The sequence below is a fragment of the Sorex araneus genome, chromosome 2 (genome assembly GCF_027595985.1).
Source record: "Sorex araneus isolate mSorAra2 chromosome 2, mSorAra2.pri, whole genome shotgun sequence".
NCBI lineage: Eukaryota > Metazoa > Chordata > Mammalia > Eulipotyphla > Soricidae > Sorex > Sorex araneus.
In genome coordinates, this window is record NC_073303.1 from 250,494,954 (window position 1) to 250,521,429 (window position 26,476).

At 43.4% G+C, this 26,476-nt stretch overlaps 1 protein-coding gene across 4 annotated transcripts in view; it reads right to left on the reverse strand.

The window, feature by feature from the left end:
- Positions 1–845: 845 nt before the first annotated feature.
- Positions 846–26,476, reverse strand: part of CLINT1 (clathrin interactor 1) — a 57,642-nt gene continuing 32,011 nt past the window's right edge. Inside the window, exons 4-12 of one of the 4 annotated variants that reach the window (XM_055126642.1) lie at positions 25,146–25,254; positions 24,074–24,238; positions 21,234–21,411; positions 17,448–17,688; positions 15,361–15,430; positions 9,721–9,795; positions 5,352–5,647; positions 3,539–3,632; positions 846–2,624 (exon numbers count right to left, since the gene is read on the reverse strand). In XM_055126642.1, coding sequence (XP_054982617.1) covers positions 2,278–2,624; positions 3,539–3,632; positions 5,352–5,647; positions 9,721–9,795; positions 15,361–15,430; positions 17,448–17,688; positions 21,234–21,411; positions 24,074–24,238; positions 25,146–25,254 — 1,575 coding nt within the window. In that variant the 3' untranslated portion in view covers positions 846–2,277. Of the gene's footprint in view, positions 2,625–3,484; positions 3,687–5,351; positions 5,648–9,720; positions 9,796–15,360; positions 15,431–17,447; positions 17,689–21,233; positions 21,412–24,073; positions 24,239–25,145; positions 25,255–26,476 lie in introns of all 4 variants that reach the window. The other 3 variants (XM_055126639.1, XM_055126641.1, XM_055126638.1) reach the window with 3 other exon arrangements.

The window sequence follows — 26,476 nt, forward strand, 5'->3', positions numbered from 1 at the left end:
TCCCTTTTGTTCCTGGAGATATAACATAGGAAGAAGGCAAGTACAGAAAATCGTGGAGATTAGGGGCTGGAGCGATAGCACAGCGGGTAGGGCGTTTGCCTTGCACGCGGCCGACCCGGGTTCTAATCCCAGCATCCCATATGGTCCCCTGAGCACCGCCAGGGGTGATTCCTGAGTGCAGAGCCAGGAGTAACCCCTGTGCATCGCCGGGTGTGACCCAAAAACCAAAAAAAAAAAAAAAAAAAAGAAAATCGTGGAGATTAAATCCTCATTTTATTAAAAAAAAAAAAAATTAAACACAGACCAGAAACATTTCCTTTCGCCAAGAATCCCGTATGTTGGAAAAGGTGATGCTAAAATGAAATCTCCATTGTCGAGGCCACATCCAGTTAGTTTCTGGGCTTTGAAGATCAGTGAAGATGTTCTTCATGTTGCCAGCAGGGCCGGGCGTGATTGCTCTGAAGTAACAACACTTGAAAGGTCCTATTCTTTGAAACTAATTTAAACACATTGAATTGTTGAAAGATTAAAAACCGCAGTCAGCTAATTACACTCTCTCATCTCTTATTCAGCAAATGAATCACTTTTCATTACCACTTAGCTGAAGTACATGAATTTCTGCCTAATTAGAAACGTTGTAGATGGAACATTAGCAAGAATGGGGCAGGTCAGGATATCTGTGCTGCTTCATTTTTAATTTCTAACAGTAGCGCCTAATAAGAAAGAATAGAGAAGTCATTAAATAACTTTAAATTATTTATAAAAATTACTTTGCCCAAATTATAATTATTTTTCCCCAAACGGTCTCAAATGTCTAACAGAATGAAAGAAAAAGCAGTTCAACATTGATTTTAATGAACATTTTAATGTTATGTATAACAGAACATTATGAATACAATGCAAACAAAGTTTTTATCAATTTAATAAAAAAATTTTCAACACAAAGTGGGAAGGTAATAATTTGATACCTATATTATAGTATTTATTTTTAAAAATATCCCCAACTTGAGGGCAAAACAATTTATTTTTGCATTCCAGACTCTAGAATCATGATTCTCATGTGAGCTTAATGCAGAATTACAGCAGGAAAAAAAAAATTTTTTTTTAATTAACTTCCTTTATTTGCCATTAAATCAATAAAATCTTTGACTGCTACAGGTCTCCTTTAATAATATATATTTAACTCCTTTCTACTGTAACCATATTGCTAATGCTGTGTTATATACATTCAAAACCAAACCGCACACTGTATAAAAATCTAAAAGCCAACATTGTGGAGTTCTAACATTTATATTTAACTTAAGGGTTTAGTGGATTTTTTACCTTTTCAGTTTCTGGAAAAGACACCAAAAGCATAAAAATAAATATTTTTCTCTTTGACTGTTCCTGACTGTTAATGGTGACCCCTGGCATAAACACGAAAGGAACCCTTGCCAAGTTACTCACTGCAAATTGTGAATCATGACTGCTAAAAACAAAAATACTGGAGGATTTTTTAATTTTTTCCTTTTACATTTAAAGGAAACCATAGAGCAGTCCTGAAAAAAAAAAAATCCCATTTTTCCCTACTTCTTCGGAGGATAATTATAGCAGAAGATAGGTGAAAAGTTCCGTTGCGCTGTCACCAATTGCTTAAAGAGTGTTTGTTACAATAAAAATTTGGATAGTATTATAATAGCAGTGTTGCTGGAACATTAGCAAAAGTATATACATTCCAGTTACCTTTGATTTAGCCATAATCACATATGTATGCCTTTTTTTTTTTTGGACAAAAATATATATTTTTATAAAAAACTGGTCATCCAACTTTAATGATTTCATCTATGGACTCAAGTGGTAGTAAAAGGAACAGACCCAATTATGACAAGGAGATTCAGGGACAGAAAAATCAAGTTCCTCAGGAAAAGGAAAAAGTATAAAATTAGAGATTCAAACATTTATTCAGCCCTATTCCAGTCTTCCCACAAATTATGATGTCAAGATGGGCTCTGCAGTTGGTGTATATAAAGGCTTCCTCTGGTCCCGCTACCTCATCTGCTCTGGTCTCGCTGGGGAAGAGATGCTCCCTGTCTCGTCTGAAGTGCTCCTGTCTGGCCATCGGAAATGACAGATAGATCACTTTTAGAAAACAGCCTTTTTTTTGGTTCTTTATGCAGGTTTATTTGAATTAATTGATAAATCAAGAAAGGGGAGTTGATTAGCATTTTCCACCCCCAACCTCACCCTATCTGCACGGCTAGTAATCTTTCATCGCTCTGCTCCTTTTCGTCCCGTCTCTTATTTGCTAAAGTTGGCGAAATTCGCAAAGGCGTCTTGCTTGGGCGGCAGAGTCCCCGCGGTCATCGCCAAGTTGGGCATGCCCATGCCCATCGTGCCCGGCAGGCCCATCCCTGCCGCCGACATCCCCAGGTTCACGTTCATGCCCATCATGCTCTGGTTCATCACCGCAGCGTTGCCGAGCGGGGCCATGCCCATGGTGCCGGCCATCACACCGGGCATGCTCATAGGCACGGGGGCCCCCATCAGAGGGCTAGTCTGAGGCCGGACAGGAAGCATGTTCGATGGAGAACTGAGGCTCACGGCGCCAAAGCTTTGGGTCATCACATTCATAGGCTGTTGCATATCTACCAGGAGAAAACAGACAGAAGGAAGTTACCCCACACTGGACTCTGAGAATTCCAAGGGCAGGAAAAGCCACAACCAAAACCGTAATCCTCCTGCCCACCGTTCGCCTAAAGGGCCCCTCTAATGACTCTGATCAGCTTGACAAGTTTTTCCTGGCTGTCTACGGCCTTGATTTCCCAAAGATGTGAACAGTAGGCCCAGGAAAATACGAGCCAATGTAAAATAATTCCTGTAAAATCTATTGTTGAATTTTACTCGGTGAGTTGTCAAGAGCTGTGTGTTATCAAACGTTTATTTTCTTTGACTCATTCTGTATTTCGTACGTAAGTTATGTTAAGGGGAAATCACAAGCATGAGTAATTATACAAAAATCGTGAAGTTACTAACAGCAAAAAAGGTGGGAATAAAGGAAATTACCAACAATGGTATGCTGACAAGATGGCAAATTATAAAGATCCCTAAATTACTTCTCTGGAAAAATATTTAACACAAGAGAAACGATTATAATTCCACACTGAATGAAAAATGCAAACACAATGTAGAATGATCTTAAGTATTGAAAATTTGGCTTGGCTGATTATCCCATCCCCAGCGGAACTGAGGAAACTTTTGTTTGCTTGCCATGTTTGCCTAGACTTTCAAGTTTCCTCCGACTAACATTTGAATTTTATTGTCAGGCCCTTAAAATTCGCCACCACACAATAAATGTCGTCGTGTCTGAGTCCGAGTGAACGCACAGGCCCACCCAGGGCGGTGTGTGTTCAGTGTTGGCATTTCACCGCCTGAAGGAGTCCTGGTAGCGGGGCAAAAGAAGATCAGCACCCAGAGAAACGGGCTGTCTGGCCGTGGCGTGACTTACTCTGCTGAATCATTGTATTCAGCGATGGCTGCTGGGGTTTGGAAGGCTGCATACCAGGTAGTAAGTTGTCTAGGCTGATGTTGACGCTGGGGTCAGACCACGTCGAGGGCAGGGTTTTGCTGACCGATTTCTGGACCATATCTGCATTCTGATTATAGAGAGGATTAGGCTTCTGCAGCATTGTGCTAATATTTTGCAAAGGCTGGAAAAGAGAGAAATGTTCTAAAAGTTAAGTATCTGTTCTAGGAAGATTATCAGATCTACTCATCATAATGCTAGTTACTCGAGTCTACGATCAACTTCCCGAGACAGAGCAGTGTTTGCTAACAGACCCTGAACTCCACAGCTCCCCAAAACATGAATTAAGGATAAAACATATTTATAGGAGCATTTATCTTTCCAACACCCGGAGTCTAGAGCCAGGGGAATGACCCCCAGACTGGTCTGGTGTGGAGCAAATGCACGCACGGGGTAGGGGGAACAGAGGAAATTTAGCATCTGACTTCTCATGTTATGAAAACTATCAAACAAGTGTATCATATTTCAGACGTCCTGATTGACATTTCCCTGCTGTATGGAACTTTCATCACCTCAAGTAAGCGACACTGATGGAACTGAGATTACATAGAGTTAGGAGGAAGGAGACGTTCAGGAGAAAGAAGCAGAGGCTACTGAAGAAAACCATGAAAGGGGAGAAAAAGGCTAGAAGGGGAAGTCAGAGTAGTAAATTGCAAAGGATCCACAGTAGTGTTAGAATTAAGTCTACAAATAAGCAGGTATGATTTATTCTTAAACCACAGGAAAGCAAACAGAGCACGCACTAGCCGCCCAGGTGGTGCGGGGTTTGACTTTACGGCGTCTCTGTGGTGCTCACATTCTTTTTCCTCACCGGCAGGTCTAATTTGTTACTGAGAAATTACCTTTCTGCTTCTTTCTTCTCTTCCTTCATCCTAACACTCGAAAGAGGAGACTCTACGTATTAACATAAGTTATTAGTATCGTGAACAAATACCCTCTCTAGTTTTGACTCAAAGGTAGCAAATTACTACTCAAGACACATAAATCTTCACCCCCCTGCAAGTATGTCACTGGATTCTAAGCCAATAAAATTAGACTCAACAGTCGAAGAACTCAAAGTTCCCATTTCAGGGTTTGTCTTGAATTCCACAGAGGTAAAGGATCAGCCAGTGGGCCTGGGTGGGGCAGAGCGCCATGCCCGAGGGCAGCCGGGTCACAGAGACGCCACCCCTCTCTGGTGGGACGGGGCCTGGTGCTGGCTGTTCCTGGGCGAGGCAGCCATGGCCTCTGGAACCCAGATGCCTCTACCGGCCTGAGGACCGGGGCTGGATGGGGCCGGAGCCACAGTGCACTGGCCGTGCACGTCACCAGCCAGGGTTTGATCGCCGGCATCCCCATATGGGGCCCTGTGCCCCACCAGGAGTGATTTGAGTGCAGAGCCTGGAGTCAGCCCTGAGCCTCACCGGGAGTGGCCAAAAAAACAACAGTAAAAACAAATAAATGCCCGTGGCTGACCCAGGTTTGAGCCCCAGCACTCCATAAGGTCTCCTGAGCACTGCTGGGGATGGCTCAAAAACAAAGTAATTTGGGAGGCCACAGTGAGAGTGCAGCGGGTAGGGCTCTTGCCGTGCTTGCCGCTTCGGTCCCTGGCATCCCAGAGGGTCCCGTGAGCCCGCCAGGAGGGTTCCCCTAAGCACCACTGGGTGTGGCTCCCCCTACAGGGGTGAAAACAAGAACAGCCTCTGTGTCGCCCGCCTCCTTTCTTGCTCTGCGCCCTGCCACCGTTATCGTCCTCAGAACATTTCAAACATCAGCAATCAAGAGCTCCCAAGGGAGGCAAAAGACTGACCTGTGACCTCGACATGGGCAGACCCAGCCCGACGGTGTTCGTGCTCATCATGGAGAAATTCATGCTCTGGGACGACGTCATGGTGGCCTGGGAAGAGCCCATCAGGTCAAAGAGGTCTGCGGAGTTGGAGGCGGCGGCCGCTGGGCCCAGGGCTGGCTGGGAACTGCTGACGAGCTCGGCCGCCGGCTGCGGGGCGGCCCCCGCAAAGAGCTCAGCACTGGGGGCAGCGGGGCCCGCGGGCGCTTGGTTGAAGGCACTCCAGTCACCGAAGTCTCCGTTCCCACTGGTCGCCGTCACTGAGGAAGAGCAAGTGAAGAAGGGGAAGGAGCCTTTCGAACTCCATGGAACAGACAGAACAGTCTCTGAACTGAAACCACCTCCACCTGGGCATACTCCCCTTCCTCATGAATATCCACGAGTGTTAACAAGGTGGCAAAGTGGGGAAAATAATCTTCCTTTTCTTTTTTCTTTTTGGGTCACACCTGGCGATGCACAGGGGTTACTCCTGGCTTTGCACTCAGGAATTACCCCTGGCGGTGCTCAGGGGACCCTATGGGATGCTGGGGATTGAACCTGGGTCGGCTGTGTGCAAGGCAAACGCCCTCCCCGCTGTGCTATCGCTCCAGCCCCCTAATCTTCCTACCTTTAAGGACAATCCATCTCCTGGCAGGCCTAAAGCAGGACGCTGAAACTAGGAGGACTTCCCCTCCCCAGAGGCCAGAGACAGTCCAGTGGGGGAGGGCGCTTGCCTTGCACCTGTCTGATGGGGGTTCAATCCCCAGCACTCCAAGGGTCCCCTGAGCAAGGCCAGAAATAATCCCTGAACACAGAGCTGAGAGGAAGCCCCGAGCAACACCTAGTGTGGCCTAAAAAGTGAAAAAAAATAAAACAGACCAAACTTCCCCTCCATTCAAGTTCGAGAATGATAAACACTCCGTCCACACTGATGGAGTATTTAAACTAGCCTGCGCCTGGCTCGGAGGAGGTGACTTGCTCCTTCAGAAAAGGATAAACAGATAAACATGAATTAACAGAAGTTGAGAAAGCAAAGGTTCATACAAACTGTCACCTGAGAGCGAAAAGTGTGTATTTCCAAGCCAATTAGCACCATTCTCTCTGCACTGCGTGCTCACATGCAACTTGGAAATACATTCTGTCTTGCCTACAAGGCAGCCTACGCTGCAATACTGTCTCATTATGCTACATATTAGAGAGAGCAGTAACACTGTCCCTACAATATTTTTCTATTACCATATTGCAAATAAACACCCTATAAAAGAGAAAAATAATTCACAAATCACCTGAAGCTCCACCAACAATCTAATACTAGAACTGGGCTAATACTTGAAACTTTTTTTTTTTTTAACTGAAACACGTCCTTAATCTTGACAAGAGACCTCATCAAGAGTTTTACATCGTAAGCAATTTAAGAAAGACTGCTGTTAAAATGGGAACTTTCTGCTGGTTTTATATTCACTCTAACAACAGAGGTATAAGAGTCACCTGACCTGAACACTTTCCCTGAAACGATTAGTCACAGGCAAAAGGGCAGGACTGTTCAGAAATGATGGATCACTGTTTCAACAGTCCCACCCAGCCCCATTCGTAACGGTGACAGTGGCCAGCCTGTCACATGCCCAGAGATAAAGGGAAAGCTCACTTAGGAGCATCAACATATGCAGATTATTTGCGTAGCAGGCAACTTCATATACTTAAGAACTCTGAGAAGTACACGGGGCAGCCGACAGAATTGAAGGCACCCTTGCCTTATACTCTGACTTCCCTAAAGTCACATAGTGACCCTTTGGGGCCATTGCAATAGTATAGCGGGGAGGGCGTTTGCCTCGAATGCAGCCGGCCTGAGTCTGACCCCTGGCATCCCAGATGGTCCCCTAGTACCACCAGGAGTAATTCCTGAATGCAGAGCCAGGAGTAACCCCCCCGTCCAGCACTGCCAGGTGTGACTCAAAAAACAAAAAATGAACAAACAAAAAAAGATATTGACACTTTGAAGGCCTAACTACACTTCCAAAACAAAGCAGTTAATCACTCCACAATTTTGGTTTCTGGGAAATACTTAGGGTGTACTGTGAGCTGGAGGCTCTCAAAAATCACTTTAAAGCACACTGAAATTCCACATCTTTCTTCCTAAATCCTTATAAGCCTAAAACAAACATTACTAAATAAACATACTTGCCCAAGAAATATAAACGCGACTGTGACAGACAACTAGAATCGAAATGAATAGACTAATTGCATTAAACTGCCATCTTTCCTGTTACACGCTATTTATGTTCTTCATAGTTACATTTTTTTTTGGGGGGGAGGGGGTCTCCAAGCAGTGCTGGGGACCACCAGTGCCACGGTGGCAGTGCTCTGCGGCTGTGTGGTGCATGTTGGGAACCAAACTTGGGGCGTCTGCGTGCAAGCATACGCCTGAGCTCTCTGCACTATCTCCCTGGTTCCTAGCGCTACATAAAATAAATAAATAATCATCACATAGGACAGTGAGAGGAAAAAACCCACTACTCCTAACTCACTTAAAAAACTTGGGGGGCCGGAGCGATAGCACAGCGGGTAAGGCGTTTGCCTTGCACTCGGCTGACCCGGGTTCAATCCCCGGCATCCCATATGGTCCCCCAAGCACCGCCAGGAGTAATTCCTGAGTGCAAAGCCAGGAGTAACCCCTGAGCATCGCTGGGTGTGACCCAAAAAGCAAAACAAAACAAAAAAACAAAACAAACTTGGAAGTATGTTCCTTATTCTACACTTTTCTACAGGCACTACTTTATCCTTATAAAGTACATGACAAACAGCATTTTTCCCAACCTAGGAGTTGGAAGTGCAGAGAATTTCCTAGTTAAATAGATTCCACAGAACATGGTGGGTAGGGATAGTAAGATAAAGTTAGTAAAGCCAGAGGAAATAGATAAATTTTTCACTTCCATCACTGTTGCTTAAACCTGTAAATATTCTGCTTGGATACTGGCATTAAACTTTTTTTTGATTTTTGGGTCACACCCGGCGATGCACAGGGGTTACTCCTGGCTCTGCACTCAGGAATTAGTCCTGGCAGTGCTCAGGGGACCATATGGGATGCTGGGAATTGAAGCCGGGTTGGCCACGTGTAAGGCAAACGCCCTACCCGCTCTGCTATTGCTCCAGCCCCTGGCATTAAATATTTTTTGAGGCAGAATCAAGATAAAAAATTATTGGTTTTAGACATGCAACCAAATTCAATCATTTTATATTAAAAAACATCATAATTGATAAGTCTAGGGCATTTTAAAATTTCTAATCTAACATGTAGTGAGGAAGTTTTGCCTGAAGTTCAACTGCTGTGAACTTAATCATGTGTTAGAATACAGTTCAGTTATTTTTCACATTAACGCTCTAAAGATGTCCACAGTGGATTTCAATAATATTTCTCAATTCAAACATTCCTGAATTTCATTCATGAAAATGACTGTCACTGTCACTATCATCCTGTTGCTCATCAATTTTCTCAAGCAGGCACCAGTAACGTCTCCATTGTGAGACTCGTTGTTACTGTTTTTGGCATGTCAAATATGCCATGAGTAGCTTGCCAGGCTACCCATGGCATATTTGCCGTGAGGGCGGGATAGTCTCGGTAGCTTGCCGGGCTGTCCGGCAGGGGTGGAGGAATTGAACCCAGGCTGGCTGAGTGCCAGGCAAATGCCCTACCTGCTAAAAAAACAAAAACACAAAAAAAAAACCCAAACCCAAATTCATGAAAATCATCTAATTTATACTTCATTAATATTATGCTTGCTGCTAAATAAGACTGTACTCATATTCCCTCCTCTGCCTGCTCCCTGCAAAAGAAAACCAATTGAGGGTCTAGATAGTACAGGTCTTGTATTCGGCCGACCTGGGTTCGATCCCCAGCATCCCATATGGTCCCCTAAGCACTGCCAGGAGTGATTCCTGAGCGCAGAGCCAGGAGTCAGCCCTGAGAATCACTGGGTATGACCCAAAAATAAAGAAGAAAAACCCCAGTTGAACAGTGTTAGGGTGGAGAGCATGCAGGGACCAGGCCCTGGGCACTGCTGGGTGTGGACCCAACACCAGAAAACTACTACCACCACACAATACACAACAGCATCAATAAGGGCAATTTTGTTGAGGCGGAGTTAATGGTTTGCGATCCAAGTAATTCATTTAGTATATACTAGACACTGGCCCAATAAAATAACTATGAATAAATTATTAATTAGGCATTATAAATACAAGGAGAAAAATGCCAGAAAGCAGCAGATTTGAGGGAGCGGAAGTTATTTCATTTAGATCATCTTTTTTTTTTTTTTTTTTTGCCTTTACATTTCTGGCCAATCAAGTCATATCATACCTTGGGAAGGGAGATTGCCTAATGCAGCAGCTGAACTGAAGTCAGCAAATCCTCCAAATAAATCAGCGGATCCTCCTAGGAATGAAGCACACAGAAAACAGTTAAATGGTTCGAATCACAGAACAACTGGTTCCAATTGTAAAAGCTGTTTTAGCACACATCTTAAAAATAAGCAGTAGGATGGGTTGGAGAGAGAGTACAGTGGGAGGGGGCTTGCCTTGAATGGGGCTGATCCTGGTTCGATCCCCAGCATCTCCTAGGTCCCCCTGAACCCTGCGAGGAGTGACCTCTGGGTACAGAGCCAGGAGTAACCCCTGAGCCCCTCTGGGTGTGTGGGGGGTTCTGCCCCGGCCCCCAAAAGATGACTTAATAAAGACAATGGGACGTAACTACTTTGACATGGAAAAGTCAGATGGGTACCACCTTAAGCCTGTGAGCCAATGTAATGCTATGAGTAGTCAGACCAAACAGTATTCCTGGGCCTTGCAAAGGAATTGCAACATCATCACCCATGTAGAAAATGCCCGTAGCCCTGAAGCTAGTCGTGAGGAAGGAATCAGATACAGATTTGGGGGCATTCTGCAAAACAACTCAAGTTCCTTCCAAGATTAATGTTCGTGTCATAAATTCAGCAGAGGCTGGGTGTTTTCTGAGTTAGAGGGACCGAGGGAAACAGCCCCAGTCAGGGAAATGGACGCGCCCTGGTGGGGCTCCTGGTCTCTGAAGCCGCCCTCCTGGAATGAGACCATCCAGGCAACAGGGAAACCGGGAGTCCTTACAAAACAGCTTTTTTGCTTCAGGGCCACACCCGGCAGTGTCAGGCACCCCTCCCAGCGTGGTGCTTGAGGGGGACCGAATCTGGGATCAAACCCGAGCCAGGGATTGAACGTGGGGCTCCTGCACGCAGAGCGCTGCTCCAGCGGATTCTCTCTCCAGCTTTGCAACACATTTTTATTTAGGCGCCAGCAAAGTGTGTGCTCTACTACTGAGCTACATGCCTGGCCCTGTCATGTTGTTTTAAAGTCCAATTTCCAAGACAGAATAATTACTCTGTGATGACCAAGGCACATGCTATTCATCCTGAGGAGACCATGTGGAAGTGGATTTCAGGGGCAAAATGCCATCGTGCTTGCTGTCTTCTTTCAGGTGGCACACAGTCAGCAGAAACACCCGCGAAACCAGGTAAGGAAAAACGTGGCGATTTGAATTGTTTCTTAAAAAGGGAAAACTTGAAATTTATTTGCATTTAAAATTAGCTTCAGCAGCTATAGGAAGCGTGGTCAACGCAATGATTGCTTCACAAAGCAGAATAACAACAACAAAAAAACCAAAAAAACAAAATCCACTTGCATATTTAATGCAGAAGTAGAACAGCTTCCTGTTACTTCTTAAGCTGGTGGTAGTGAAGGGCATGAGATTCAGATCATCAAGCGGTAACCAAGTTGAGTGTGCAACATCACACTCCTATACCAATTTTTACCTGCACACGCTAGACAGTTAGGACCATTTCCTTTCGGGGGCCAGAGGGTAGAGGGGTAAGGGCACTGGTCTGGCATGTGGCCGACCCTGGTCTGAGCCCCAGCGTTACACATGGTCAGTGATCAGTGTGACAGCAATCGCCAAAGGATCTGAACTCTTAAAAATATGTCCTTGGTTCTATTTGTCCTTCAAAAGATTTCACCTCTCGAGAGTCACAACTTCAGAAGTTTAGAGCAGCAGTTCAATGATGGCGCTTTTAGTGTTATGTGAACATTATGGAGGTGACATCACAGCTGCTTAGCCTGCAGTGCTGAGGAGCCAGCCAGGTGGGACTGGAACATCTGGGCCCCTCGCACACACCACCAGGGACAGCTCCCAACATCTGGTGCCATTTCTGAGTCGTCTGAAATGCTGCAAGACATTCGGTCCCATCTGCTACACTCAACTGGGTTAATTAAACTAGAACCATCTCCCCTTCTTAATAAATGGCCAGCGGTAATAAAGGGACTCAATCAGCGTCTGATCCATGGGTATTTGGTATTTCTTTTTAATGCACATTGACTGGAGTCAACTATCAGCTGGCATAATTAATTTCTCATTCTCACCCCGGTACAGATGCGCGTGTTCACGTGTCTCCTCATTCACCATGGACTACTGACTCTCGCCCCGGACTAATACCACAGTTCCTATTCTACTTTTTGTTTTATTTAGAAGGGCAGTATCAGTGATTTTGTTTTTCTCTTCTTCCGTGGTATATACGTCCCGAGTAAAATGCCATGGGGGACACAAATGATCAATGGGCTTTACTTTTCAGCTGTTAAAAATACTAATATGAAGTAGCAGGGAAGATGTAGGTTGTACCCTGCTGCTGGTTCATATTCTTAAGTTTGTCATCTGTACTATTCCTCCCTGTTAGAAATATTGGCCAGAGCATACTGTTAGGTAATCGAAGGCTAAGTCTAATGTCACAGGAGGGATTATTTTAATGTGCTTTACCCAAGCAGAGAAGAAACTTCAAAATGTAATCTGTTCTGCCAGACAAGTTAAGACATCTTTCAAATCTTGTCCCATCTAGGCTACGAAAAGGAAAACTCCATATTGAGAATGCAAGCATGGTGCCCTGTCGATCACAACTTCAAACGGGTAAGATTATTTTATTTTTGCCGTCTACCAGGTTTAACATCATATAATTACCTACGCTTCATTCATTCTGCGATTCTAACACCGAAAGTGAAGTTAGACTGTGCATAATTTATCTGTTGCAAACGCTCTTCTCCTTCCCCACATACTCGCCGTGGGCTGATGGAAAATAAGGCTGGGGGTGCAGGCTTTCTCACCGAGGCTTCCTCGCCTCCCCGGAAAGGACTCGGTTTTTGTCGTTGAAGTGCCACCGAGTAACTGTCTACTCCTGCTTAAGATCTGACTATTTTCTCTTCAAATGTGACAACTCCCTCCAAAATTAAAAAAAAGGTAAAGCTTCTCCCAGGAAGGCCCATCCATCCCTGTATGTCTGGCGTGAGGTTTTTCATCCCTGTGCCTTCAAATGAACAGAGACTTTCTGTACTTGGGCATTTTACCAGAGAACGCCCCTAAGGGGATCCGAATAGAGCCTGCCCCCAGCTGCTGCCTGGGGAGACGGCTAACTTTCACCACGAGGGTGACCCTTCACGTGTCCCCCCAGAGAGCTGTCGTTATTTATTGGGCCGTTTCCATCTGCCTTCTCAGGGCGGTGGGAGGTTACTGGTGAGCACCAGCCGGGAGCAGGTACTTTCCAGGGCAGCGCCGGGTACAGGGGCAGACAACGAACCGGACAGTGCCGGAACCACAACTGGGTTCAGATGGACATGTGTGGAGTTCTGGATCTGACAAACCTCAATTTGAAGTACTATTTCCTAATGAACCCCAGGACTGACTGCAGAGTTAAGGCTAATGGGGGGCGGAGGGGGGCTTCTGGAAAGGGCCCAGTGGCCAGTGATGAGGGGATTCAGGCCCTCTGCTAGGAGGCGCAGAATTCTTAGCTGTCAGCGTTATTTCAGAAACACATTAAAAACACATCTTTATTACCTAAGAAAGTCCCAAAACACTGCCAAGTCATGCCACGTGCCTTTGTACTAAGGTGTCTTTTCTCTCTAACCTCATTTATTATACTAGGAATAACTTAAGGCGAATCCCTTAATTACAAAGGCTCAATTGGCACCTTTCAAAGAATTAAGACTGAAAATCAGGATGGCTGTGGCATCCCATTTCTTATTTGCTTATTTAAAAAAGATTTCGTATCATTGGCCCCACTAAGTGTTTCCTTAGTGTGCCGTGTACAGGGTGGCCCTTGGGCAGACCCCCGGGCACGGAGCAGGAGGAAGCGCTGAGCTTGGTGTGACCCCAACACTCACCCCTCTCTGAAATGTGGTATCTGTATCTGTAAACCACTAACATATCCGCCAATACAGACTTTAAAAGAATATTACCACCATGGGATATTTACCAAGGCAGTTTTAAACACAGTGTGGTGATGGGTTTCTCACCTTTTGAAATTTGGTAGATCTTACAGAATTTTATCTACCATGTACACTTTTGAAGGTATTAACAAGATGCATTTAATAACCTACACCCCCCGCCCGAGAATTGGAGCCTTTTCTCCAAGGAGGTATTTATCTGGCAAGCAGGCCAGATGCTTCTCCGCTTCACTTTCCAGTTCATGCCATCTTACCTGCCTGGTGGCACTAGGGCAGATCCAAGCACATCTGGTAAATGACACCCAAACGGCCCAAAGAGGAAAGCTAATAAAGGAGCTTCTCAGACTTTCTCATGTGTAGGTGTGAATGATTTAATGTCCAATTTGTTTTCCACTGCTGAATTCAAGTTAGAATGCGTTACTAAAAATATTTAAATAGGGATTGGAGGTAACAGACTGGCGAACACATACTGCTTCGAAGAGGGGGTAACTTTAAAAGTAATTCTGATAACGCAGTTTTGTTTTAGAGAACTTGAGAGCAACTGTAAAGCAAGAAACCTTCAGAATCTGCCTCAATTACTATGCTGATATTAACTGCTACCTCTATTTAATCCATCTATTTGCACTGAAGAAGGAAAAACTACTCAAAGGAAGCATGTTAGTGTTTAATAATTCTCTCTGTTCAGTGCAATCGGGATGTCACAGAAGGAAAAAAGTTATATCCACCCATCTGACCTTTCTAGTTAATTCTCTGATTGCTCCATTAAAACTTAGCTCAGATGTATGAAAGGGACTCTTTAATCTTTCATGCCTGAAAGTCCAAAACAGTTGCTATTCTGTGACACTATGCCTTAATTCTACATACTACATGCTGCCAGTTAATACTAGTTAAAATCTTAAACGTACAAGAAGATAGCAAATAAATTGTTAAGCAGCTCATGTCGCCCTTTGTAGCTCTAAGCTGAACAGTTAGAGGGTTTAAAGAACAACTGTAGGAATGGCCGTAATGACAGTTAAAAAAGGGACTCGGAACCTCAGAAACTAGGTTCATTCAACTAGACCCCAGGAAATTTGCTACTGAGCCAAGCGTTTTATGAGAGCAGGAGATAATCTTGGTAAATGGACTTGGTATTTTGCCCCTCAAGGTTCTAGAACATGGCAGCACCAGGTACAGGGGCAGATAACGAACGGATCAGCGTATCTCTCTCTGCTTGGTGGCCGGTGGTTGTGGCCACCAGGAACCCAACACCCTACATTCCGACTCCCAGCCTTTATCAAATGAAACTAGAGGGCCACGTCTACTTTCCTAGAATGCCCTTCCTTCCTAAATGTTATACACATGCGTGTAACTAGGCAACCCTTGGAACAGTTTTTGATAAAAGGAATGAAAGGTTTAAGTGAACTCTACGCAGGCTGGTGGTGAGAAACAGAATTAAGGTAAGATAGTAAAAGAGCAGAGTAGCATCCTATGCACAGAAAGAAAGGGAAAGAACCCAAACCCATACAGTGCTAAAGGAATTAAAGAGAAACCGGAAACTGAGCTATCAAATATTTAGAGCACTCTTTTTGAGACAAGACAGAATCCAACGCAAAAAAAAAAACCAAAAAAACCCACTTTTTTTTTTTTTTTTTGCATATTTTATCTGACATTTTGAAGAGGGATGTCAAACAAAGGTCACCAAAAAGGAAGAGCCAATGTGGAAGTTTACCTGTTGGCTGGCTGGTGCCATCAAAGAGATCAACAAGGTCACCAGACGATTTGCTGCTAGGCACTGAAGTCTGAAAGAAGCACACACATTGCTGATAAGCTTAGCACACGGACCCCCACGCTGCTGAGTCTGCCCTGCTCCTGGCAGATTCCCAGCTTACACACTCTCTCTCTCGAGAGTGTTAGGGCGGATGAAGTTCTCTGAAAAATACGAAGTGACCCAGAAATCCTGACAGAGGCGTAGTATTTCTAAAGTGATTCTGTTCCCAGAATCACTGTAAAAATTTCTCACAGTCACACCTCTCTCTTTTTCCTATTTCTTTCCCTGTTGTATTTTCTCTCTAAAGATGCCTTCTGACCACACTGTCCTGCTGTGTAACGCAATCATCTAAGAACTGTGTGAAGAACACAAATGCCCAGCCCTGGCCCTTGGCCTGCTTGGCCTCAGGAAGCTCCCTCAAAAATTCCAGTGTGACAAGGTCTTGTGATAGGCCACATCCTATCCAGGACTAACACTTGACGAATCTGCAAAATTCAATAACACTGACACATACCCCACATCTTCTATGTCTAAATATTTCTATTGTTTGATTTACTTTGGTGCTGGGCACATCTGGCAGTACTCAGGGGTCACTCCTGGCTCTGCACTCCTGAAGACCCTATAGGATACCGGGATCAAACCTGGGTTGGCCGTGTGCAAGGCAAAGTGTCTACGTGCTGCACTATTGCCGCAGCTCCCATACCCTGTTATTTTATATTCAGAACATAACTCCTAGGCAATAATGAAATGCTGTCTAGAAAAGTTTAACTTGAGCCTTGAAGATACTATACCGTGGCCCAAAATGCTAAAGAGATCCACAGTAGTTGAGAATCTTAGCCTCTTAAGACTTCTGTGGTAAGAGACAAAAAGAAAAGTCGAGATTTTGTTTTGTTGTCTTTGGGCCACTCCTGGCATCACTGTTGGCGATAACTCAGGAGACCACTTGTGGTGCTGGGGATTTAACGGGAGTTGGCCACATACAAGGCGAGCGCTTTAATCCCTGCACTATCTGGCCCCCCAAATCAAAAAAAAAAAATCTTACACTGCGACTATAAAAAAATCCTTAATGGTAATGTCATATATGTATTCTGATTTTACTATAGGTGTTTACCATCCTGCAAGATCTTTGCATCTTAATTTATTCTGCTAAGAATCCGCGGGGATGGTGTTCTGCATCCCGGCTTACATGAGTTTAATTAGGCTCTACTGGGTCCCGTCATGTGAGTGATTAGCTGCCCTTCAGAGGAGGGGAAAGTTAGGACAGTCCAGACATACCAGAGGCCCTGAGTCAGGCGGAGTTACAATTAGAAGGGCTTTGTCAAAGCTAGAAGGAGCACCATATGGTGGCATCTACCCCATGCCAGCAGAGACCTGGCAAAAGCTGACATGCTCTTGTCAAGTGGCTCTCCTTTCGAGTCGTGCGGGATCTGCAGGACACAGCGGAAGTGTCTCTCCCCGAGCTTTCCACCGTTCCCAACCTGACCACAATAAGGTGGGCCAAGGCGAGCAGGAGGACAGCGGCCCACAGTGACACTTGGACCTTCCTCGCTAAACACCCCTTTCGGCGTTATTTGTTTCAAGACAGATTCGTGGCCAGTCCTGCAGTGGGCGGCTCTCCCTGACGTACGGGAGGCAGTGAGGGCACCGGGCCAATCAGGCTCCGGTCACGGCCACCGGCTTTGAGCCAGTAAGAGCCCAGGCCCCACGGAGTCCTTCGGCTAAGTCCCTTTTCCTCAGCGGATCTCTCTCTGCTTGGTGGCCGGTGGTCGTGGGCACCAGGAACCCAACACCCTACATTCCGACTCCCGGCCTTTATCAAATGAAACCAGGGGGCCACGTCTACTTTCCTAAAAGGCACAAGCGCCCGGAAACCAGACAGGCTTCTTCCCCCAGAGACTGCTCACTGGGACTGACTCCGGCTGGGACAGGCCGAAGGAGCTAGCCTTCCTGTGAGTGCTTGGCCATGCCCATGGCTTCTCCCGCGGCAATTCTAAGCGGGGCTTGGGAGGGCAGAGGCGTGTGGGAGGAGGCCCTTGTGCGTCCCCCACCTTGGCTGAAGACTGAGGGGTGTGGGCGTTCTGGTCTGGACTCGCTCTGTCCCCGGTGTAATGTGCTGCGGCGCCGAGGTCGATGGTCTTGGAGGGGTGCGCCGTGCGCTTGTGCCTGGTGGTGGTGGTCTCCGTGGCCTGTGTGATGTGGATGTGCTTGGTCGTCACCGTCTCCTCCTCATCTTTGAATTCGCCTTTGGGAGACCGGCCTCTTCTTGCTTTCTTCTCCTCGTCACTGTCACTGCAAGAGATGAAGAACGAAGCAAAACAGTAAGCCTGGGGGTTGCTTTTTGAATGGCGTTCTGCCCGACGTGAGCTAAGGAACTTCAAGCACAGTCGCTCCAAAATCCGAGTTTTGACGATTCAGTAGGGATCGGCAAAGCTTAAAAGCTGGCTGAGTATGTGCAGTGCAGAGGAGAAAGGGGAAAAGCCTAAATCATTGCTACCCCAAAGCACACACATGCGAATTATAGTCCAAATGTTTATTACAGATTTATAGTTTAGAAAAATAAGTTTAAAAAAAAGTATTTAATCTCAAAAAGCAAAAAGCAAAAAAAAAAATAAATAAAAATAAAAAAAAGTATTTAATCAAAACTCTAGGAGCTCATACAATTGCAGCTGATGACCATTCTCTGGAGCTGGATGTGTGCCCAGACTACAGTTCCATTCACATGGCGATTCTGTTATCAGCACTAGTGCCACTACATAGTAATAAAGTATTACATTCAGGGCGTACCTGAATTACGTAGAATTAGACATTATTCTAGCTCTACTCAAACTATTAAATTCTCAACTGTACATGCAGAAAACCATGAGAAATGTACTACACATCTCTAATCACTTTGATAACATCAGGAGAGAAAACCTTTATATAACTGAAAATTAGTCTAGAGAAAACTCAGATACCATGAGTGAAACAATTTGAAAAATAAACCACTAATTTAAAAGAGCAGGACTAGCCTACTCTCCAGTAAGATGGCCGTGTTTTTTCTATTTCTTTCTTGCTTTTTGGGTCACGCCTGGTGACGCACAGGGGTTACTCCTGGCTTTGCACTCAGGAATTACTCCTGGCAGTGCTCAGGCGACCCTATGGGATGCTGGGAATCGAACCCGGGTCGGCTGCGTGTAAGGCAAATGCCCTTCCCACTGTGTTATCGATCCAGCCTCGGCCTTTTCTTTTCTGATGCACAGAAATGTCTCCTATGACCTGTGCTACTTATTATAAACATTTATGTTTTAAGTCCCCTTAAAATCATGACTAATATTACCAGTGTGATTTAACTCAGAGTAATATAAAGCCATTTCTACTATAAGTCATCTTAGAATCTGTATAAATCAAGATCAAGAATGGCTTCACACACCAAAGGGGTTAAATGTATTCTCTATACATTTTTCTCAAAGCATAAAGGGTAATCTATAAACTCTTACCCAGATTCTTAATTACAAATGAATTAAAAATTCCCCTCATCTATCCTATGAGAAAAACAGATATTTCTGACCTTTCTGATACCAATTTGGTTTCAGTATAAGATCATTTCTTTACAAGCTGAGAATATATACCTGACTAGAACACTGTGAAACTAAAGCTTCACATCTCATCATATTCAAGAATTCTTGAATCTACTAATGAACTTATTAATCTAAAATTCTGTTATCATGCCAGGAAGCTCACAGACAATTTTCTTCCCACTCTTCTACACGTTAGAATGTGAAGTCCTGGTGTGTTCTTTAGTTACTGTGATAAATAAGAATACATTTTATTTTCACTCCTTTAAACCTGAATATTCCACCGGGAAGATGTGGAAATTCTAACATAGTCTAAGAGGCAATGTCATAACAAAACAAGACAGAAAACGTAAGGGAGGAAAATAAAAAAGAAAAAGGGAAAAGTGTAAAAAGAGAACAACCAAGGAATGCAGTTAGATTTCTAACCAACCTACCTCCCTGATGCCCACATTTCAGAAAACAAAAAAAGAATACTGACAAAAACTAATATAACTAGATACAGTGACTGTGTTTTCTAAGTCAGACTGAACATGTTAATCCACAGGCCACAAAATCATTAGGGAAAAATAATAAGGATGCTTTAAAGTAGACCCCCTATTCCTGAAACTTAGTATTTGCAATTATCATATGCACACTTTTTTTTTTTCCAGTGTAAAAAAAGCTACTAGTATATCGGTAAATTAGATATATTTGGAGTATTAAAAATAAATTTAGGATCTTTCAGGATCATATTCCAAGTGTGGTCTTGGAAAGATAGTTAAGTCTAGGATTTTGATCATGGAAACAGATTTACATACAGTCTTTTGAAGCTGAAGAGTTTCAGTTTTGCATTTTCACTTCTGAACTATTAAGATGGTTAGATGGGGGGTGGAGGGGATGGGAAGAGATGAAAAGTTTTAAGGATTCACTTAAAGACTCGGTTCCATCACCCTTACTTTAGGCAAATTCTTTAGGCACAGACTCACTGGACCCCAGGTTTTACTTATAAAAAGGAAAAAACAAAAAAAAGAATAAGGGAAACAACCCTGTTGGTGTGTATCTAACAGACACCAGGGGACTCTGAGAACCTGCAGTGCAGCTAAGTTCTGTGCTAAATGTCCTGCGTGCAGGCAGAGACACTCGTTTACAGTTGTAAGAGGAGGGAGAAATGAAAGGTGAATGCTGCAAAGTTCCAGGAACTGTTCTGAGTAAAACTAAGTACTGGGACTGAGGATCTATCTCAGTGAAACAGTACATGCACTATAAAACAAAACGAAGTACCAATGCCCTACCCATTAGAAAAGGTAGTTTACTAGGACTGTCAAACACAGTTCGGTTCAAAATTTCATTGGGATTTTCCCCACGGTACATTCTGGCACAGAATCACAATGAAATGTGATAATAAGAGTTGAACTTAAAATCTATTAAACTTTATTATCTCTCAGCAATACTGACCTTAGATTCCTGGGTCAACTGATGCCCAAATGTAAAATAAACTATGGATGTTTTATTGGTTTAAAAAAAAAAAAAAGAACCATTTTCAATGAACAGTCTGAATAAAACCAGAAAATATCATCAATTTTAGAAATAAGTGGACACTGAAAACACAGACTATTAATTGAAAGAAATTTTGACCTGTCATCCTGGAAGCGGCAGCACAGTGCTTGTATTTGCAGCAAAGATACTGAGAACATACAGATTAGTATCCCCCAGAGAAGGCTGGCACCCCCCCCTCACAAGGATGGCATGCAAATTATGGATTCTTTGTAGTTCCACAGAGCTTTTTAGGGCAGTGAAACTATTCTGTATGATTGTCTAATGATGACATTTAACTGTACAAAAACCAGACTTCAGTTAATAGTGTGACAGTATTGGCACTTGGTTGTCAGGGGTTCAAAAATGGACCAGGGCAAGATAGAGAAACCGTGTTAACTATGTGCCAACTCCCTGTATTTGATTCACAATGATCTCTGTAGACCTGAAACAGCTCTAAAAACTGAACACATTGTTTTTGTGTTTTTTTTTGCTTTTTGGGTCACACCCGGCAATGCACAGAGGTTACTCCTGGCTCTGCACTCAGGAATCACCCCTGGCAGTGCTCAGGGGACCATATGGGATGCTGGGAATCAAACCCGGGTTGGCCGTGTGCAAGGCAAACGCCCTCCCCGCTGTGCTATTGCTCCAGCCACATTGTTTTTAAGCTAAATTCTAGATAATGTTAATCCCCCATACGCAAACCAGAGTCCCCAATTGCCTTAATCTAGCACCTTCCAAGAGGCCCCGGCAACCAAGTGTTAATACCTGCATCTTTCTGGAGATTCTTCTCTGTCTTTCCTCCGGAACTTGCTGATGGTGTCATCAATTGTGCTTCCAATTTTATCACTCAGTTCACCTAATTTATCACTGAATGGAAAAGCACTCTTGTTCTTATCCCACTCCTCATCCCATTTTGATTTGGGTTCAGGATCGTATCTTTCACCTACATAAAGCATTAAAAAGAAGCAACTTTAAGGACATTAAATTCAAAAGGTGTCTTGAGTCCTTCAGTCTAAAGCTTTTCCTGATAATAAAATAGTTTGCAGAGGGAAACGGGGCGCTCCCACAGTGCTGAATCGACACAATGCCAGCAAGGCACAGCACATGGTCATTAAGTGGCAGAAATGCAGATTCGAAAGCTTTTGTTTATGAAAACTTCCACCACCTCAGCGTCCAGCGTGGCACAGCCAGCAGGGCCAAAGAGCTGCTGGAAGGCAAGAGGACAACATGCAAACCAACACAGGCAAAAGTGTGACGGAGAGTTGTTTTTTAAAAAAAAACAAAACACTGAATGCATTCTATGTCATTCTTGGCACTTAATGATTTTCGGTTACTGCGCTGGAGAACAGTACTCTCTTGAAAATGTAACTAGGGCCAGAGAGACTGGACAGTGTTCACTCTGTATGTGAACAACCTTGGTTTGAACCCTGGTGCCACATCCAGGCCCCTGAGGACTGCCAGGAGTGATCCCTGAGCACCACGGGGTGTGGCCCAAACACCCGAAGCGTCTCCCCAGCTCCTCTCAAGCCCACAAACTAAAGGAAACGCCACTCTGAATGCTGCAAGTTCCAAAACGCTCCTAAGACTCCCCTGTGGTCCGTGGCCCGGGGGGGCTAAGGGAGAGCCGGGACGCACAGCTGCCAGCGGGCTCTACTTGGAGCTCAAACAAGACCGTTTTGCTGAATTATCTGCGAGAACCACAAAGTTAAAATCTTTCCTATCCGCTTAAGTATTTTAAAATCTGTCTAACTGAACCTGCAAGGAAGGGGACAGGCAATGAGGTCCAACTGAGGTTCCTAAGAGCAGCATTAGGGAAGCGAACAGGTCCGCACGCAGTGGGCTAGGTGAGAATTTTTATCAACGTGAAGTTACCATGACGCAATAAAGTTTACTAGACAAAACTTGATTTCATAAAAATGAAATGTTTTTTTCATCATATGTATGTATATTTCAATGACAACGTGATAAACTAGACTCTGGAAAGAAACTAGTTCACAGGAAAAATGAAAGAAATCGTCCTAGGAAGTAGCAAAGATGCTGAATATCGAAAAACATCTGATGTCAAAAGGAAAAACATGAAATCCTCAAAGTTGGTTAGGGGACCAAATAACATCTATGAAGCATGCGGTGAGGCAACACATAGAGGACATTCAACTCTCTCCAATGCAGATGGTTCAATTAGCGCATTTTGTGAATGAGTCTGAAAATTGTTTTCTAAATTCATCTGATAAAATTGCTCAGTGTGCTAGTAATGAGGGATACAAGTAGGAAGAGGAAATGAGTTACAAGTAACAATTTCTACTCAATGTGTCTTTTGAGTAAAACTAGTATAGCAACTTTGAAAAAGCTACATAATATGTAACTTCCTGGGGAAACAATCTAAAAACAACACACTCCCTACTTTAACCAAAAAAATAATAATAATAATAATAAAAAAATAAAAAAGAAAAACCAAAACCAAAACAGCATTCAAAACATATTTACATGCTTTACTTAAAAAATTCTTGCCCATTTAAGAACTTATATGTAATGCTGACACAAATAAGAAAAAAGGAGATCTGCTGTTACAAACATCCTTCAACTGCTAATTTAGTGCAGTATTTTTTTCTGGGATGTCAGAAAGCAGAGAGCACAGGAGGGAAGGTATTATTTTACAGAAAATCACAAAATAAGAAATTGAAGGTCTTTATACAAAACATTCGATGTAAGAAATTTATCAACTTACGTTTACTAGCCAAAACTTAAGCCAAGATGATTCTATAAAAATGAGAGGCTCGAAAGGGCTGGAAGGACTCAGGATAACAAAAATAAACTATGAACAGGTGAAGGGTGCAGAGGGCCCTCTGTGCAGTTGCTAAGAGCCACAGCGCTGACCCGTCTTCAGCTGACCGGGGCCCCGTGTTCAAGAGCTCACGCGTAGTCCGAAGGGAGTGAGGAGAGAGAGGAGGGGTCTCCCTCCCGCTACTCCAGACATCCCAGCACTGTCTCAAGGAAACGTTTCATGACATTAAAAATAAACGTGAGAAATCAATGTTCTACCTGTTCTTGCAGGGAAAACAAGCGACAGTCGTAGATGAAAACCTTCTGATACTGTCATTCATTATTTTCCTAAGGCACTGCTTAATTAAGGGGAAGGGCAGCCCAGGCTGATCTCTAAGTAGCTTATGTTTTTGGCCAAAAATAGAGCCGGAATTGGTTTCAAATTAGAAAAGTTCCTTCTCTTGTTCAAGCTTTGTATTTTTATGCTCTGAAGAAAAAGTGAAGAAAAATCACCCAACCCCTTCTTAAAACTAACACCGAGAGAGAAGGGTACTGACCTGTTTTAGTCTGCGAGTTAACTTGAAGTTTGCACTCATTTAATTAGCTACTAATGGTTAAAATCATATTCTTGGACCCATTAAAGGAAAAATTAGACAAGATTCCAAGATGCACAAAATTGGGAGCCAAAAATGAGGATTACAGATTTTTCAGTACCTTCAGTATTTCGGAAGCAAAAAAACTGGATCTTGGTCATACATCTCAGTTTTTCTTACCAAAACCCACTCCCCCCGCACCCCACCAAAGGCCTGTTAATTCCTCGATGCCAGCCTGTCTCTGCTACTCACTGTATCTGAATCCTCCAACACTGTCCGAGGAAACCCCCACGTATTTGTCTTTGTTCTTCTTTGCTTTCTTTCGTTCTTCACGAAGCCTGTCGTCATCTTGGGCAAATTCAACCAATTCTTTCACCTTCTGGCGAATGTTTATACCTTGATCCTTCCCATGCTCATCTGTCAGGATAAGGGAGAAAAAAAAAAAGCTTATATAGAGCTTTTCACATGAAATTTTAACAATAAAAAACTAAAGAGCTTCATTATTTTTAAATTAAAAGACAAACTGTATTACTAATTTCTCATTTTCTCATCAGCAAATTCTAAGCCTTGATTGCAAACACTGGTGTAGAAGGGTAAGTAAAGATGAATTTAAAAGGCCCTGGCAACAGAGCCCAGCACGAACAATGAAAGATCTATTCAACAGGATTACTAGTTACAAAATTAACTTATACCCATTTAAGTGTTACTCTCTTTTGCTCTAGTATTTTAACAAAACAAAGACTATTTTAACATTTTAGTGAGAGCAGCACCCAACCCCCTAGATTTCCTCCATCCAAGTTTGGGAACACTAATTACCAGGATTTAGTGTCGCTGAAAAATGGAAATTTTAAAGTGCTTTCAACTGGGGAATGCTACAAAATGAAATGTGGTTCATTCTGGAGCCTCGTTCACATTCAAAACACACTCTGGCCTTGCTGGCTTTGCACAGTAAATATTATTTGGTGGGAGGAAAAAAAACCCAGCTTCAAACAGATGTGTGTGTTTTGGAGCGCTAACCTTTTCTTCCCATATGATTAAAGCTATTCCTTTATGGACACCACAGGGGACCAGTCTCCAGTGCATATTTTAATATAAACCCGAACACTCATGTTGTGTTGGTTCTGTTGTTATTAGCCAGTCTTTTCTGCAAGTTCTTGTCTTCACTAATTAATACTCTAGGGCCCCACGTCTTGGATTCTGCACTCGTCACACAACCCGCAACAGTCACATTCTAATTAGAGCGGAGAAGCTTCTAAGCTGGTTCAGGTGACTGACAACTCCAACTACTGTTTTAATTTGCTTATAAGGTTTTTCTATTGCTCACCTACAAAGTGGTAATTTTCCAGGGATCGCAAATCATAAATGTGTTCTCTGGCACTTGTAACAACACGCTCTGATCCGTTCCTTATGAGGTAAGCTAGGAGCAGCAGCGACTGTAAAAATACAAAGCACCGAATGATTTAATGAAATAAATTCTCCTAGAGCGCTCAATAAACGTTCAAAAATATAATTTCGACATTTGCAAATGAGTAATATATGTTTAGACTCATCTGCATAGTCCAAAGCCTCTATTATCAATTTGCAGGTCCTCTTACATCAAAAATAGTACTTGAGACAGTCCACTGGATACCATATGAACTTTCACACATATATATATATATATACACACATATATATGTATACATATAATATGAAGTAAAAGGGATGCCTGTTTATTGTATGAGCAAGCAAGATTAAAACCTATTGTTTGTCATCATATATTTAAAAAACAAAAAGTAATTCTGAAGTTAAAAAAAAAACAACCAAATGCAAGCCTTTCCAGCACAGCTGGGGTGGCCCTGGTGGGCTGGAGCAATCAGTCAGGCTGATATTTCTAGCCAGGGCATCAAAGAGACTGGGGCACGGTCCCCCAAGCACCGGGCAGAGGGTGGAAATGGGGATGGGGAGGAGGGGGGAAGGGAGAGGGAGAGAGAGAGGCAGAGAGAGGCAAAGAGAGAGAGAGAGAGAGAGAGAGAGAGAGAGAGAGAGAGAGAGAGAGAGAGAGAGAGAGAGAGAGATGAAAACACACAATAAGGTTGCAGAAAGCTGGCTCACTTTTTATCTGGATAGTATGGAACTTTTTGTTAGAACCATCTGTTAAAAAAGAATTATTGGTAATTACATGAATATTTTGGGTGTTAATCATGTGGTTTTTGTTTTCAAGAAACAAATGGGGGGGGGAATGTTTCTGGGATTTCTGTTGGGGTGATGAAGATGTTCCTGAACAAGGTGGGGGTGACATCTGCACAAGTGACCATCGCTGAGTTCTGTACTCAAAACTCAACTTGCTGGGAAACATCTATCGCATAAAGATAATTGTGTCTGTGAAAATGAAGTTAGGTTGATGAAATTGAGGGAGGGAAAAATAAAAATCTCAGCCTCCTAAGAACTAATCTGTAAAAAAGTATTTTACACAAGATTTAATTTTTTAAATCTAATTTTTAAGAACACAGCTAATTCACAGAAATTCCAACTATTTCAACTGCTGCATAAGCTAAAAATAAAATGAAAAATAATTTCTTTTAAAGAACATCAAAATAATGAAAATTATATGGAGCATTTAGTTTTCAATCCTAAAGTAAGAAATATAGCTGTCAAAGTTTCAAATGAATGTTA